The following is a 16,279-nucleotide window of genomic DNA, read 5'->3' as shown; positions in this document are numbered from 1 at the left end:
CTCCTCAAAGAACTCTTGAGGTTTGTTCAGTATGATCTACCTTTCTGCAATCCATCTTGGCCGCTCCTAATTATTTTCTCTTCTTCTAGATATTTAGTAATTTTCTTCTTTAATTAAAGATTCCAAAATTTTCCCTGCCACAGAACATTAAACTAACTGGCCTATAATTACCTGGGCTAGCTCACACTCCCTTTCTGAAAACACTCACAAGTATTCTGACACACATCCACTCTCAACAGAACACTGAAATATAATTTCAAGGGCCTTCACTGGATATATTCAGTGATGTCTTAGCACTTTGAATCTGTCACTGAAACCCTCAGATAGGCCTATCACACCTCCAGACTAGATTACTCCCACAGTATCTATGCTGGACTCCCACCCTCTGCCCTCCATAACCTCCAGCTCAGCTCTGCACCGAGTCTTTCTCGCCCATCCCCCTATCTTCACCAACCTACATTTACTCTTGGTCTCACAAATGCAACATTTTTGTTCTTGTGTTTAAATGTCTCCATGATTTCCCTATCTCTGTAACCTCCTCCAACCCTATAACTTCCCTGCCGCTCCCCCCCCCCCACCCCCCACCCCTCCACCACCACCACCAGAACACTCCATTCCTCTAACTCCAAATTCCTTGGAATCCCATCGTTTATCCCACCATTGGCAGCCATGGGGCTTTTGTTGCCGAGGTTCCACTCTCCAGAATTCCCTACTTAAACCCTACGATCTCCCCTTCCTCCCTCTCCTCCTTTAAAATACTCCTAATCACCCCATCTTTGGCTCTGAGTAAGTTATCCTCATGCCTATGTGAAGCATTTTGGGACATTTTTCTACATTAAAGGCACTTTACAAATGCAAGTTGCTGCTGCTTCACTGGAAAATTGTAAGGGTAATAACAGAGATCTCAAAAATTTTCAAAGGTAGGAGCAGGCCAATACTGTATTTTGTTTCGCTACACTACAACAAGAGCAGGTCAGAGGCTAGGTGTTCTGCGGCGAGTGTCTCACCTCCTGACTCCCCAAAGCATTTCTACCATCTACAAGGCACAAGTAAGGAGTGTGATGGAATACTCTCCACTTGCCTGGATGAGTGCAGCTCCAACAACACTCAAGAAGCTCGACACCATCCAGGACAAAGCAGTCCGCTTGATTGGCACCCCATCTACCACCTTAAACATTCACTCCCTCCGTCAACAGCGTACCGTGGCTGCGGTATGTACCATGTACAAGATGCACTGCAGCAACTCGCCAAGGCTTCTTCGGCAGCACCTCCCAAACCCACGACCTCTTCCACCTAGAAGGACAAGGGCAGCAGACGCATGGGAACACCACCACCTCCAAGTTCCCCTCCAAGTCACACACCATCCGGACTTAGAAGTATATCGCCGATCCTTCATCGTCGCTGGGTCAAAATCCTGGAACTCCCTCCCTAACAGCACTGTGGGAGTACCTTCACCACACGGGCTGCAGCGGTTCAAGGAGGCGGCTCATCACCACCTTCTCGAGGGCAATTAGGGATGGGCAGTAAATGCTGGCCTTGCCAGCGACGCCCACATCCCATAAACGAATATTTAAAAAAACTACAAGTACCAATATTTGAAGTGGGAGAATTTTTGTTTGCTGAAGCATATACAGAAATAGCAATGAAACCAATATTCATGTATTAAGGAAAAAAGCTAACTTGTATATCATTATAAAAATTAAAATTGCCATAGATAAACGTTTGCAAAGCACAAAAGGTGCAGCAAAATAGATAACCTTCATAAGGACAGAATAACATGAGTGACGCATAGGGTGCAGCAAATGAAATGGTAGCTAAGTGAAACCAAAATGAAACAAAACAGGTAGTTAGGCTGTTTATTAATATTCATGTGATCAAACTTCTTGCAGTTGGAGCTTTTGTTTGCTGAAATACAACAATTATTTCAAAATGCCCTCAGTGGGCATATTGCATTTGAGGTTTAAAAATGGTAAGGATTCATATTTCTCTTAAACAAGAACAAGATGTTTTTTGAAGACTGGATAATGAGTATCAAATTACTTTGCTTCAAACCCACTTATAGTGAACTCCCATATTATAGGGAAAATTTCATGTTAATGAATTGATCAACTCCCTGACAATGTAGACAACAAATAGTGTTCTTCTTTCAGCTTTTGTAAGCTTGTTATTTTTGCAAGTTTGAATAATATTGCAATTGCTACAATGTGAGAAAAAATATTGAAATCAAAACAAGAAAAGAGAGGTCAGCATCGCATTATTTACAGCAATAAACTAAAATGTTTGTAAAATGTTTGTAACAAATACTTGAGGCAAGATTAAACCAACATTAATGCTGAAAGATCAAGCACTCTTACACAGAAACATAGAAGATAGGAGCAGGAGTAGGCCATTCGGCCCTTCGAGCCTGCTCTGCCATTCAATGAGATCATGGCTGATCATCCAAATTCAGTACCCTGTCCCTGCCTTCTCCCCATATCCCTTGATCCCTTTAGCCTCAAGAAATATATCCAACTTTTTCTTGAATATATTTAATGAACTGGCCTCCACCGCCATCTGTGATAGAGAATTCCACAGGTTCACCACTCTCTGGGTGAAGAAATTCCACCTCATTTCAGTCCTAAATGGCTTACCCCTTATCCTTAGACTATGACCCCTGGTTCTGGACTCCCCGGCCATCAGAAACATCCTTTCTGCATCTAGTCTGTCCAGACCTGACAGAATTTTATAGGTTTCGATGAGATCCCCTCTCAATCTTCTAAACTCCAGTGAGTATAAGCTCAATCGACACAATCTCTCCTCGTACGTCATTCCTGCCATTCGATATTCCCATGTAACGAAGCGTTGGCCTGGTTCCAGTCACTAAAGTAAAATTGTATTGAATTTTGCTGCTACATATCAAAGTAATTTTGTGACTGCACTTTTCTTCAATAATTTCCCCTTGGTCTACTCCTATTTTTCCACACTCTTCAGCTGACCACCTGGACTCACAAGGTGTTGCCTGTACCTGCAAATATATTTAAAACTGGCTCAGCTTTCCCCCATGAAAATCTGTGGTAGCCACCACAAGACTCTGCAGCACCAGTGTGCCACTCTACCACTTTCCTCTCTGATTTCCAGTCAGTGCCTGGAGCCAGTCATTGTGCAGAATAGCCCACAAAGGCTAGTAATCAGAATAGTCAACACTATTTTTATCTACAGTACATGGCTGGGTTCATCTGTTTGAAGAATGCATTTACAATTTTGCTACAAAGAAAATCTTGCCCCATAAACTGTTTTATCCCCATTTATCCCTTCTGTATGAAGAGCAATTTATTCAGTTTTTGATAAAATACAAGACAGAAAATGGGTCCAGGAACAACTAATATTCGCAGCTGTTACCCATATTGTGGTGACTGAATCAGACTTCTCAGCCACTGCCATATGTTACTGGCTGCTAATAAAAAAATCAAAACTGTTTGTTTCAAGAACAGTCATCCATTATGTGAAAATAGATGTTGTTTGGCTAAAGTCACACATTAGTTGAAAGAAATTGGTTTATATGTGTTTGCAATCTTCTGCTGTTTACAAATTATACTTTGTCACTGACAACAAGGCTTTATGACTAATAAATAATAGCCAGTTGTATACAGTACATCCACAGAACATAAATTACAAGTTTCAACAGCACAACATGTGAAGGAAAAAAAATTGGCGCTATCCACTGCTGAGAATATATGCCAGGCTATAATGAGGCTGGTTTAATACAGTAGCTGAGAATAATCTACCTTTGACTGGCCTCAGGGCACAGCTGTTAGCCAGCTGCTTGCAAGTGGCTAGTGTTAAACATGTCTTGAAAAAGTTCTCTGTTTACCTCTGCCAACAGCGTGAACAACTGATGGACCAAATCCTCGAATCTGGAATCCAAGTCCATCTGCAGAGTCTGGGATCTTTATTGTCCTGTTCAAAGAAAAATTCACTCACTAATTAATGCAGTTTTGTGGCAGATTAAATGAGATTGACACTTTTAAAAGTAAAGAAACCATTTAAAACTGGTCAGAAACCAAATCAGATAACAGCTTAATGTAAAACATCTGCATAGCAACACTCTAACTACTACAAGTAATTTCTGTAAATGGGTTGACAGTACACTGAGATTCAAATTTATTTTCCTTTATGTTGTGAAGCTTCTTGTGCCTCTCTCTTTAAGTCCTATTGTACAAGTCAAAATGAAGGCAAGCAATCTATCTGAGGTAAAGACAGAAAACGCTGGCAATGCACAGATCAGTCAGCATCTCTGCAGGGAACAGATACGTTTACATTTTGGGTGTGACCATTCTTCAGAACTGAAAAGTAAGAGGCAAACAAGCATACAATGAGAAAAAATGGAGATGGGAAAAATATATCCATAATATACAAATAAAAATTGAGACGAATCATCCATGGAATGATGTAGATCATCTCAGTCAAGTAATGGACGAAAGCAATAAAATATTAAAGAAACAAATTATATCTAAAAAGCTAAGGAAGTGGGGGCCTGGGAAAGTGGAAGCGACAGGAGAGATGGAAAATCTGGAGGTCTGGTATGATATTAAAACATGTTTAAAAATAAGAATATAACTAAAGTCTTAAGTTACTGAAGTTAATTCAGACCAGAGGATTACAAGGTGCCTAGGAGAAAGATTAGATATTATTCTCAAAGTTTGTGTTGAGCTTCATTGGAACAGTGTATGAGGCCAATGACAGAGAGGAGAGAGTGGGAATGGGAGGGATAATTGAAGCACGGTGGCATAGTGGTTAGCACTGTTGTCTCACAGCGCCAGGGACCCGGGTTCGAATCTGGCCTCGGGTGACTGTCTGTGTGGAGTTTGCACATTCTCCCCGTGTTTGCGTGGGTTTCCTCCGGGTGCTCCGGTTTCCTCCCACAGTCCAAAGATGTGCGGGTTAGGTTGATTGGCTATGATAAATTGACCCTTAGTGTTAGGGGGATTAAATACGTGGGGTTACGGGGATAGAGTGGGATATGTGTTGGTGTAGGGGTTACGGGGATCGGGTGGGATATGTGTCGGTGCAGGCTCGATGGGCCGAAATGGCCTCTATCTGCACTGTGGGGTTTCTGTGATTTCTGTGAAGTGGCGAGCCACAGGTGGTTTGAGGTCACACTTGCGGACAGAACGGAGGTATTTGGCAAAGTGGTCACCTAATCTACATTTGGTTTGCCCAATGTAGAGGGGACCGCACTCTGAGCAGCGAATACCGTAAACTAGATTGGAGGTAGTGCACGTAGATTGCTGCCTCACACAGAAGAAGTGCTTGGGGCCATGAGCAATGATGTGGGAGTAGGTGAATGGGTGGGTGTTGCCTCTCCTGCGTTTGCACTGAAAAATGCTGAGGCTGGGCAGCTGGAAGTAGGAGGAGTGAAAGAGTGATCCAGGGTGTCACAAAAGTAAGGGGAGAGGGGTGGAGTAGGGAAGATGTGTTTGGTGGTAGGATCATGTTGTAGGTGGCCAAACTGGTGTATGATGATCTGGTGAATGCAAAAGCTAGTGGGATGGAAGGTAAGGACCGGGGGACAGATGAAGAAACTGTAAGAATAGAATGGAATTCTTATAGGATGAACTGTAAGAATAGGATGTGGGATGGGAAGATGTACACTCCAGGCAGATGTGGGCATTGGTTGGCTTGTAATAGATGTTAGTGGAAAGACAATTGCCAGAGATAGAGAAAATTCTCAAGAGCAGAGCAAGTGCAAGAAGCAGCAGCCCACAGTCATCAATGTAGTAGCTTTTCCCCTCCAACGGTGTTCCCCAGTCCAGTTTCCCAAACACACTCCTCAAAATCAACCATTCTAACGTTGAACAATTCTTTTGTAGTCATTCTTTTCCCTCATAACCCTAACATACATTTTCATCATATTGTGGTCCCTTTTCCCAAGGTGTTCTCTCACTCTGATCATTTCCTAGTTATTACCTAATATAGAATCATACAGCACAGAAGGAGGCCATCGAGTCTGCATCAGAACTTTCGAAGAGCAATCTAGTTAGTCCCACTACCCTACTCTTATTAGAGGTAGATTTTTTCTTTTCCTTGTACCTACAAAATGCTCAGTTACCAGGTGTAGCAAAGAGGAAGTGGGGGTGGAGACCCATTGGGCAGGATTTTCATTGGGCCGTGGAGGCGGGATTGGAGGCGTGTTGGGGGTTAAAATCTTGAAATCGGGGGGCACGAACCCATCCCGCCCCCAATCCGCCTCCATGCCAGTTTCAAAGGAGGCGGATACCCGACCTGTGCTGGGAGCCGCCTCCCTGAGGCGGGAAGGGGATTAGTGCCAATTAACTACCTGTTAACAGGTAGTTAACAGGCAGTTTTTAACCTAATCCCTATTTTTATTCCTGAAGTGTGGGATTCCCGACGGCTCCAAACCACGCCAAGTTAGCGAGGCGGACTGTCGGGTTGAAGGGCTTGGAGGGTTCGAGATGTCCAGTGTTCAGATGAGTGATGGGTGCATGGGTGCAGAGGTAAGTGTGTTTGGTGTGTGTAAAGTGTTTACTTACCTTTACTTACATTTACAGCCTTCCTTCCTTCAGGTCTTGGGAGTCCCTCATCTCACTGGCACAGAAAGCAGAATGGCCGCGAGCTGTCAAAAGTTGCAGCATTCAGCTTTCTGTTCTGGAGAGATCTCTAAATCAGCCTGAGAGGAAGGAATTAACTTAGAGTACAGGTTGTCAGTGTTTGACAGCTTCAAAGAGCTGTCAAATGCTGATATTTCATCTGTCAAAAGCTCTTGACAGATGAAATGTCAATTTGTAACGTTACCTGTGTAGTGTATGTATCTTTAAGAGAGAACTACTTTTACAGCTCCTGTATACTGTAGCACCGGCAGTGACCACATCTGTATATAAGCCTTGAGCATGCCTCTGTACCCCCAGTCTTGAGACTACCCTACTCCAGTAAACACCTGTTAATTGTTAAGTTACAGCATCCGTGTAGTTATTGAAAAATATCATACTCTCAGAATCACGGATCTAACAGTGGCGACGAGTGTCGATTCGAATCTACCTGCAACTCTGCATTTCCCTTTGAGGATTCGCTCCGGGAGGGCGGTGGAAGAAAGTCGAGGCCAAAAGCACGGGCGTCGACCGCGAGCAACTGCCCAGTCATCCGGCAGAGAGTGAATATCGCAGGGGAGGCTGTGGAGAGCCGGGCTTGGTTCCCCAGCCACGACAATCCAGCAACAGACTGACAACAGGTACAGCGCAGACCCTTCCCGGACAGCGGCGGCTGGAGCCGACCGACGGCAGAGAAAAAGCCGAGCAGCGTCGACGGGGTAAGAGAGAGGGTGAAGTGCACAGGGCACAGCCGGGGGTTGAAAACCGAGCGGCGTCGAGGAAAAACAAAACGGAGAGAGAGAGGGTAAAGCAGCAGCCGGGTTCAGGAACGAGTGGCGGAAACGGGAAAGGCGCACAGAAAGAAAAAAAAAACCGCGCAGAGCACAGCCAGGGCTCAAGGGCTGAACAGTGTCCACGGGGAGAAGAAGAGAGCGCGGGAGACGCCATTGAGCCGCGGAGAAGAAGGAAGAGCGCGGGAGACAACATTTTTAGAAGCCGCAGCGGAGAAGACAGGCGAGCGCGGGAAGAAAGGAAAGCGCGGGAGATGCCATTTTGTGCCAGCGGAGAAGAAGGGAGAGCGCGGGAGACGCCATTTTTGACAGTTAATTCACACCCAGGGATGCCAAAGAGTGGCAGTATCTCTACGTTCGACAATGAAGTCAAAGATTGGGCGACATATGTGGAACGTATTGAGGTGTACTGCAGGGTGAATGAAGTGCCAGATGCTAGGAAAGCACTGGTTTTGTTCAATTCCATGGGTACAAAAACTTATGGGTTACTGCGAAACCTAATAACCCCAGAGAAGCCCGTGAATAAGAATTTTGAAAGCATAGTAGAAATCCTACAGGACCACTTAAACCCCACACCGCTGCTGATAGCAGAAAGATTTAAGTTCCATAAAAGGAACCAACATAAAGACGAAGCAATGCTGAGTACTTAACGGAACTGCGCAAGCTATCAAAACACTGCCAGTTTGGAGTGGAACTAGCAGATACGTTAAGGGACAAGTTTGTGTGTGGGCTTCAAAGTGAAGGAACCCAGAAACGGCTTCTATCAGAAAAGGATCTTACGCTGGACAAGGCTTTCAGCATGGCAGTATCACACGAAGCAGCCGCAAGGGGCGCTGCAGAGATACAACGGAGACCGCAAGAATATGGCACCAATGGAATGTCCTATGGAACAGGGAAGTGTTATCGTTGCGGCAGAACAACACACGGACAGAAGGATTGTTGGTTCAAGGACCAAGTGTGCAGACAGTGTGGAAAAGCAGGACACATAGCAAGAGTCTGCAGGTCTGGGAAGAAAACCAACAGCAAGAAATCTCCACAGGAGAAGTACAAAAAGGTACATAAGGTGATGGTTGGTAGTTCAGACGAACAGAAAAGTGATACAGACTCCGGAAGCAAGGAGCTGGGTTGTCTGAAACTACATAAGGTAATCAAAATGGTGGATCACCAGACTATCTGGGTCACACTCAAGATAGACGGAGTCCAAGTGAAAATGGAATTGGACACAGGATCAGCCCTAACAGTCATAAACCAAAGGGACTACAAGCGGCTATTTTCACATATACCCTTGAAAGCTACAGAGATTGTCTTGAAGACGTACATGGGGCAAAAAGTCTACCCCAAAGGAAAAATAAGGATGAAACTGATAAATAAAGGCCAGGAAATACCTAAAATGGACCTATATGTATTGCCAGATGGAGGACCACCACTACTAGGATGTGAATGGATCTGGAAGATACAATTAGATTGGCATTCCATACAGGCACTGAAGGTTGAGGCCAAAAAGGATGACGACGTCACACCTGGACGACTGTCAAAAATGCTAACTGACGCAAAAGCAGTGTTCCAGGAGGGACTCGGAACACTAAAACGCATAACAGCAATGATTAAAATAGAGGAAAATGCAAGCCCAAAGTTTCTTAAGGCCAGACCAGTGCCTTATGCGATCAGACCAGCCGTCGAAGCAGAGCTGGAAGGGTTGCAATGTTCAGGAGTACTGTCCAAACTAGACTGGAGCGAGTGGGCTACACCCATCGTTCCTGTAATGAAGAGGTCGTTGAGTAATACGCCTGGGGAACCAAAGAAGGTCCGCATCTGTGGGGATTTTAAGGTGACAGTGAACCCAATCCTTCACACGGTACAATATCCGCTTCCACGAATTGAGGATATTTTCGCCTCGCTATCTGGAGGTAAACGCTTCACCAAAATTGATCTAGCCCAGGCGTACTTGCAAATGGAGGTAGAAGAAGCCTCGAAACAATACCTCACGATCAACACTCATAAAAGTCTCTACCAATACAACCGGCTGGTGTTCGGGGTAGCATCGGCTCCGGCTATTTGGCAAAGGGTGATGGATCAAGTCCTGCAAGGGATTCCAGGGACCCAGTGTTATTTGGACGACATCCTGGTCACGGGCGAAAATGACAGTGATCACCTCGCCAACCTGGAGAAGGTGCTCACCAGATTAAAGGAATATGGGCTACGAGCTAATCGCCACAAGTGCGAGTTTTTCCAGAAGCAGATCTCGTATTGTGGCCATGTTATCGATGAAGAGGGGTTACATAAGTCCCCTGAAAAGATTGAGGCAGTAGTCAAGGCTCCAGCACCGGAAAATGTGTCACAACTAAGGTCGTTCCTCGGGCTGGTAAACTACCACCATAAGTTCTTACCAAATTTGTCTACGGTATTACACCCACTGAACACCCTACTGCAAACAGGGGTACCATGGAAGTGGAATGACGAACGTAAACGGGCTTTCCAGAAGTGCAAAGAATTGATCACATCAAAAGAGGTGTTGGCCCATTTCAACCCAGCACTACCAATTTGTTTGGTATGTCATGCATCACTCTATGGTATTGGAGCGGTGCTGTCGCACAAATTCCCAGACGGGTTGGAGAGGCCAGTAGCCTTTGCGTCTCGGTCACTACCCTCAGCCGAGCACAACTACGCCCAGATTGACAGGGAGGCCCTCAGCCGAGTATGGGGAGTAAAAAAATTCAACCACTATCTGCATGGGCAGAAGTTCACCTTGCTGACTGACCACCAACCACTTGTCTCCATCTTTAATCCAAAGAAGGGCGTTCCGGTGATGACAGCACAACGGTTACAAAGATGGTCCCTGTTTCTAGGGGCGAATCAATATGAAATAGAATATAAAGTCATGAAACAGCATGGAAACGCTGATGGGCTATCACGCCTGCCACTGCCTACTGTGGAGGAAGCACCAGCAGTGGACCCTATCGAGATATTTTATTCGTCAATAATTGAACGATTGCCAGTAACTAACGCGGATATAGAGAAGGAGACCCGCAATGATACGACACTGTCTCGGGTATATGATTTGACGGTGAGGGGATGGCCAACACATGGCGACTCACTGTTGCCAGCATTCTCATCCAGAAGAGAACAGCTGTCAGTATGCCAGGGGACAGTGATGTGTGGATCCAGAGTGGTGATTCCACCCAAGTTAAGGGAGAGAGTGCTAAATGAGCTTCATGAAGGTCATCTGGTAGGGGTGAAAATGAAAAGCCTTGCTCGGGCTTATGTGTGGTGGCCGGGAATCAATCAACAAATCGAGGACCTAACCAAGAGCTGCTCAGGATGCCAGAAGGTCCAAAATGCACCGCCACATGCCCCTCTACACCCATGGGAGTGGCCCTCCTCTCCATGGCAATGGGTGCATATTGATTTTGCTGGTCCATTCATGGACTCAATGTTCTTAATAGCAGTGGATGCTCACTCGAAATGGCCTGAGGTGATAAAAATGTCCTCAACCACTACAGAGAAAACGATTGCAGTCCTACGGACCATATTTGCCAGGAACGGCTTGCCAGAGCAGATTTGCTCTGATAATGGACCACAGTTTATGTCTGAAGAGTTTCGGAAATTTATGAGAAGGAATGGGGTATGGCATTACACATCTGCCCCGTATCATCCAGCCACAAATGGATTGGCTGAGAGGTTCGTACAAACCTTTAAAAAGGCGATAAAGGCCATGTGCGACGATGAAATTCCACTACAGCATAAGGTGGACAATTTCTTATTAGCCTACAGAAATGCGACACATGCAGTTACCAACCAGACCCCGGCCATGATGTTCTTTAACCGAAGGTTGAGATCTTGTCTGGATTTGCTCAGACCAAATGTGCGAAGAAATGTTGAGGATAAACAATTCCAGCACATCAATGAGAAGCCGACAAGGAGCTTCAACGCAGGACAACCAGTCTTGGCCCGTGACTACCGAACAGAGAAATGGCAACCCGGAACGATATGCACAAGGCAGGGGCCATTAATGTACACAGTGGATGTCAGGGAGAACATTGTGAGACGCCACGTCGATCAGATCTTAGCGTCACAGGAACAAGTCAACCCCATGTCTCGCGTACCTGGGGATGAACCCGACATACCGGTAGCATCTACCTCAGAACCAGTAGCAGTGGAAAACGATGAACTAACCGACGAAAAGGGGCCAGAATCGCCTCCGCACCAAGAACAAGAACTGCAGGAAAGGCGCTATCCCGAAAGGATCAGGAAGCCGCCCCAAAGACTGAGGCCTAGAAATTGAGTTGCCTTAGCGCCGCTTTTGCGGCGCTAGAGGGCCTAGCGCTGCAATTGGCGCCGGCGCCGAAATTGCCTGGGGCCCTTCCGCCGCGCTAGACCGGTAGCGCTGCGCCGGCACCGATGACGTCATCGGTGTGCGCAGCGTCCCGGTTGCCATGGCGACGGGCCCCAGCGCCGAAATTCAGTTGCGGCCGCCTCGCCCGTGGCAGCCGCAACTAAGACTCTGGCAACAGAGTCTTACCTGACTTTGCGCCGGCGCATTAAAGGCCCCGCGGCGGCCGGCCGCTTTCCCGCCGGCCGCCTGGCCGCAGCTCCCTCCCCGGACTTCCCCCCCCCCCCCCCCCCGGAACAGAAGCAAGCCCGGCACTTGTCCGAGGTGCCGGGCTCATTTTTAGAACGATTTTCGCGGGCCGCGGCCGGGTGCAGGCAGCTCCTCCTTAAGGGAAGGAGGAGGCCTGCACTTCCCGAACCTGCCGCACCGCAGCGGGCGCCGCAGCGCCGGAATAGCGCCGATATTCAGCACGTAGCGCCAGTTTTCAGGCGCAAACACCTCTCAGCAGCGCCGGCAGCCGTTTGGGCGCAGAACTATTGAATTTTGGGCCCGACCAGCGCGACTTAGCTCCGGCACTAACTTCCGGCGCTAAAGCCCTGGCTGCGCCAAAACTCAATTTCTAGGCCTGAATCTATAAATGGACTATTGTTGTTTAATGTGCATGTTAAAGTGTTAATTGTTATTTGAATATTATGGGTACTACTAATCTAAAAGGGGTGGATTTGTAGTGTATGAAGCTTTAAGAGAGAACTACTTTTACAGCTCCTGTATACTGTAGTACCGGCAGTGACCACACCTGTATATAAGCCTTGAGCATGCCTCTGTGCCCCCAGTCTTGAGACTACCCTACTCCAGTAAACACCTGTTAACTGTTAAGTTACAGCATCCGTGTAGTTATTGAAAAACATCATACTCTCAGAATCACGGATCTAACAACCTGTTGCCGGGTGGCCCTTAATTGGCCTGCTGAGCTAGGTGGGCTCAACAAGGTCAATCAAGTGAAAATCACGTGGATTGGCCACAACTCGATGGAGGCGGGACTACAATCTGAAAGTTGTAGTCCCGCCTCCTACACACCTCCAGTCTCAAAATCCAGCCCATTATGTCAAATATGCACCCCCACAATGCTGCCTTCGATTTCTGGGGATTCCCAAAATAGGCGGGATGGTGCCTGCAGCTACAGGAGGCATAAGCCCACTAATGGCATTTAAATGAACCAGGAGAGGACAATCATAGCCATCCCATCTCACTTTCCTCTGAGTGTGCCCATGGGGTGTCCAAAACAGAAGAGCAATCGGAAAATCTAACAGTGAGGCTCGCACTGGGATCCAGGGCCGGCCGGCCGGTCTGTGGAGGTTTCAAGAGCACCTGAAACATGCACAGATGCAGAAAGCATGTTGAATTCCTTCCCCCTGGGAGTCCGATAGCCAGAACTGCAGCTGCAAGTCTCTCCTGTTTCCACCCCATCACAATTGTTTGATTCTATGCAAATACAGGTAGACTATCCTTTATCCGAAAACCTCGGGACCAGCCGTGTTTCGGTTTTCGGGAAATTTCGGATTTCGGAAGGTGAGCGAAAACACTTCGGTTTTCAGAGTAATTCGGTTTTCGGGAGTGCGGATAAAGGATACACTATCCCTTATCCGAAAGGGTGGGGGTCGGCGGGGGGTCGGGGTCGGCGGGGGGGTCGGGGGTGGGGGGGGGTTGTGGTCGGGGGGGGTCGGGGGTGGGGGTCGGCGGGGCGGTCGTCGGGGGGTCGTGGTGGGGGTCGGCGGGTGTCGGGGTCGTGCGCACGACTTACGCTGAACGATTTCGGTTTTCAGAAGTGCGGAAAAATGCAACAATCAAACAGAGCAGCATAACACCTGCGTGGGTCAAGCATCGGCAGCGTCGGGTCATGTTTTGTGCCACTTTCGGCTTTCAGAGGTTTTCTGTTTTCGGATGTGCGGATAAAGGCTGGTACACTATATCTTATCCGAAAGGGGGCGGGGGTCGGGGTCGGCGGGGGTCGGGGTCGGGGTCGGCGGGGGTTGGGGTCGGTGGGGGGTCGGCGGGGGGTCGGGGTGGGGGTCGACGGGGGTCGGGGTCGTGCGCACGACTTACGCTGAACGATTTCGGTTTTCAGAAGTGCGGAAAAATGCTACACTATCCCTTATCTGGCTAGGCCTGCAATCTCCTACCCAGGAGGGAACTCAGTGACACTCTGCCCTGCTCAGCGTAAATCGTGCGCCACTCTGGTCATGTCGTGCGCACGACTTACGCTGACCGAAAAAACCTTCGGTTTTTAGAGGGTTTCGGTTTTCGGAAGTTCGGATAAAGGGTAGTCTACCTGTACTAACAAATACAATTCAGTTTATTAAGCACGAGAATAGATCTGAAAAGCTTTCATATTAAATGCAGACAAAAAACATAATTTTTCCAAGTTCCTGCCAGCATGTATTTAATTTTTATAATATTATTAGGGAAAGTGATATATCATTGCAAAAACAGTTAAAAAAAATAACAATAGTAGGTTATGGGGAAAACAGGAGAATTCTTCTTCTTCTTCTTAGGCAGTCCCTCAGAACCGAGGATGACTTGCTTCCACATTAAAAATGAGTTCTCAGGTGACTGATGAGTCCAATGCAGGACCTACAGTCTCTGTCACAGGTGAGGCAGAAGGTGGTTGAAGGGGTAGGTGGGTGGGGTGCTTGGGCTGATGTGTGCTCCTTACGCTGCTTGCGCTTGGCTTCCGCTTGCTCCCGGCGAAGAGACTCGAGGTATTCGGCACCTTCCCGGATGCTTCTTCTCCACTTTGTACGGTCTTGGGCCAGGGATTCCCAGGTGTCAGTGGGGATGCTGCACTTTTTTAAGGAGGCTTTGAGGGTGTCCTTGAAGCATTTCCTCTGCCCACGTGGGGCTCTCTTGCCGTGTCGGAGCTCCGAGTAGAGCGCTTATTTTGGGAGTCTCGTATCGGGCATGCGGACGATGTGACCCGTCCATTGGAGCTGATCGAGCGTGGTCAAAACTTTGATGCTGGGGATGTTGGCCTGAGCGAGAACACTGACGTTAGTGCGCCTATCCTGCCAATGGATTTGCAGGATCTTGCGGAGGCAGCGTTGGTGGTACCTCTCCAGTGCTTTGAGGTGCCTGCTGTACATGGTCCATGTCTCTGAGGCATACAGGAGGGCGAGTATCACTACTGCTCTGTAGACCATGAGCTTAGTGCCGGGTTTGAGGTCCTGGTCTTCAAACACTCTCTTCCTCAGGCGACCGAAGGCTGCACTGGCACACTGAAGGCGGTGTTGGACTTCGTCATTGTAGAGCAGCAGTTACATTTACGTCAGGTGTGCGAACACTTCAATGACCAGGTGATGTCCAATGGAATGGTGGGAGTGGAAGTGGTGCACATATAGAATGACAGGAACTGTAACAAACCACTTGCCCTTAATATCATGCTTATTTTAAGAAGACTATTGCACTGAAATAAAATGGAAACAAATAACATATCTAATCTGATCAAAATGATTGACAAGGATAAGACTTATTGTGGCATTATGCACAAACGTTCATTAGAAAATTACCTCCCGTCCTGTGTTCAATTTCAAACAGAATTATTGTTGCTGAGCAAAATTATTTATTTTTATCAGGAGTAAAATATCAAATTGTTTTCTCTCGATTGGGTCTTCTCTTGTACAAGCAAGTAAATTGGGTAGCTGATTGGATCCCAGACATCAGCCAATGTCAGTCTTAACCGGCTACAAGTTGGTTCATGGGAGCACCCCAGTGATCACTCTCCTCAACTCATCCTCTGCTACTGGTGTTCTCCCCTGGCAACACAGCTCAGATCATAAGCATTGTGGGTACAAGCTTACAAACCACCATTCCATAGTGTCACTTATTAGTGCTCCAAAAAGCTACATAAATTTTAAAATAATCACAAACTCCGGGAGATTTTTTGGCCAGCTGGTTGTTATGCGAAACAGCAAGCAGTTGGTCTCCAGTCCTGCTGCACCCTAAAAGGAGAAAAAAAATCTTGAGATCCCGAGAGGTCGTTGGCTACCCCTCCGATCTGAAGAGGCAGCAAGCATCTTCCAGGGAAGTTACAGAGAATGACACAGAAGGCTTTATGCCATCACTTCCACATCACTTACATGAAATTAAATACATCTGCCAGTTTCTGATTGGAGTTTCCCAGAAAATTCATGTCAAGCACATAGGAGGCAGAGACCCAGCATTACAGGTCTCTGTTACTATTTCCTCTCGTACATTGGGAACTGGCGCACATGGAGTTAGGAAGAGGAAGATCAGCCCTGATGTCTCTTCACATATTCTTGGCACTTTCAATGCTTTCAGCCGAGCAGCAGGCGCTGCTGGGATCTGACACAAATCTGAAAAACAGCACAAAGTTGGTGGTCCTAAACTGGAGGCAAGCCAGCCCATGCTGAGTTTAAAAAAAACATTTCTTGTGTTTTTGAATTAGATGGAAGGTATTTTCCTAATGGAGTCACTTGAGGCTGAGGATTGCAGGGCTTGATCCTGGAGCAGTTCTTTATTAAATAAAAGCAATAAATAAAAACAAAAAAGTGACTAAC

At 47.0% G+C, this 16,279-nt stretch overlaps 1 protein-coding gene across 8 annotated transcripts in view; it reads right to left on the bottom strand.

The window, feature by feature from the left end:
• prex2 (phosphatidylinositol-3,4,5-trisphosphate-dependent Rac exchange factor 2) overlaps positions 1–16,279 on the bottom strand; it is a 943,088-nt gene that overhangs the window by 570,742 nt on the left and 356,067 nt on the right. For all 8 annotated transcript variants that reach the window (XM_085993112.1, XM_085993115.1, XM_085993113.1 and 5 more), the window contains one exon: positions 3,851–3,936. In XM_085993112.1, coding sequence (XP_085849238.1) covers positions 3,851–3,936 — 86 coding nt within the window. The remainder of the gene's footprint in view (positions 1–3,850; positions 3,937–16,279) is intronic.

This window comes from Somniosus microcephalus, chromosome 7, assembly GCF_052327205.1.
Source record: "Somniosus microcephalus isolate GS21.2 chromosome 7, FLI_Smic_1.0, whole genome shotgun sequence".
Classification (NCBI taxonomy): Eukaryota; Metazoa; Chordata; class Chondrichthyes; order Squaliformes; family Somniosidae; genus Somniosus; species Somniosus microcephalus.
Note: the sequence above shows the minus strand (reverse complement) of the source record. Positions and strands in the feature narration are given on the sequence as shown.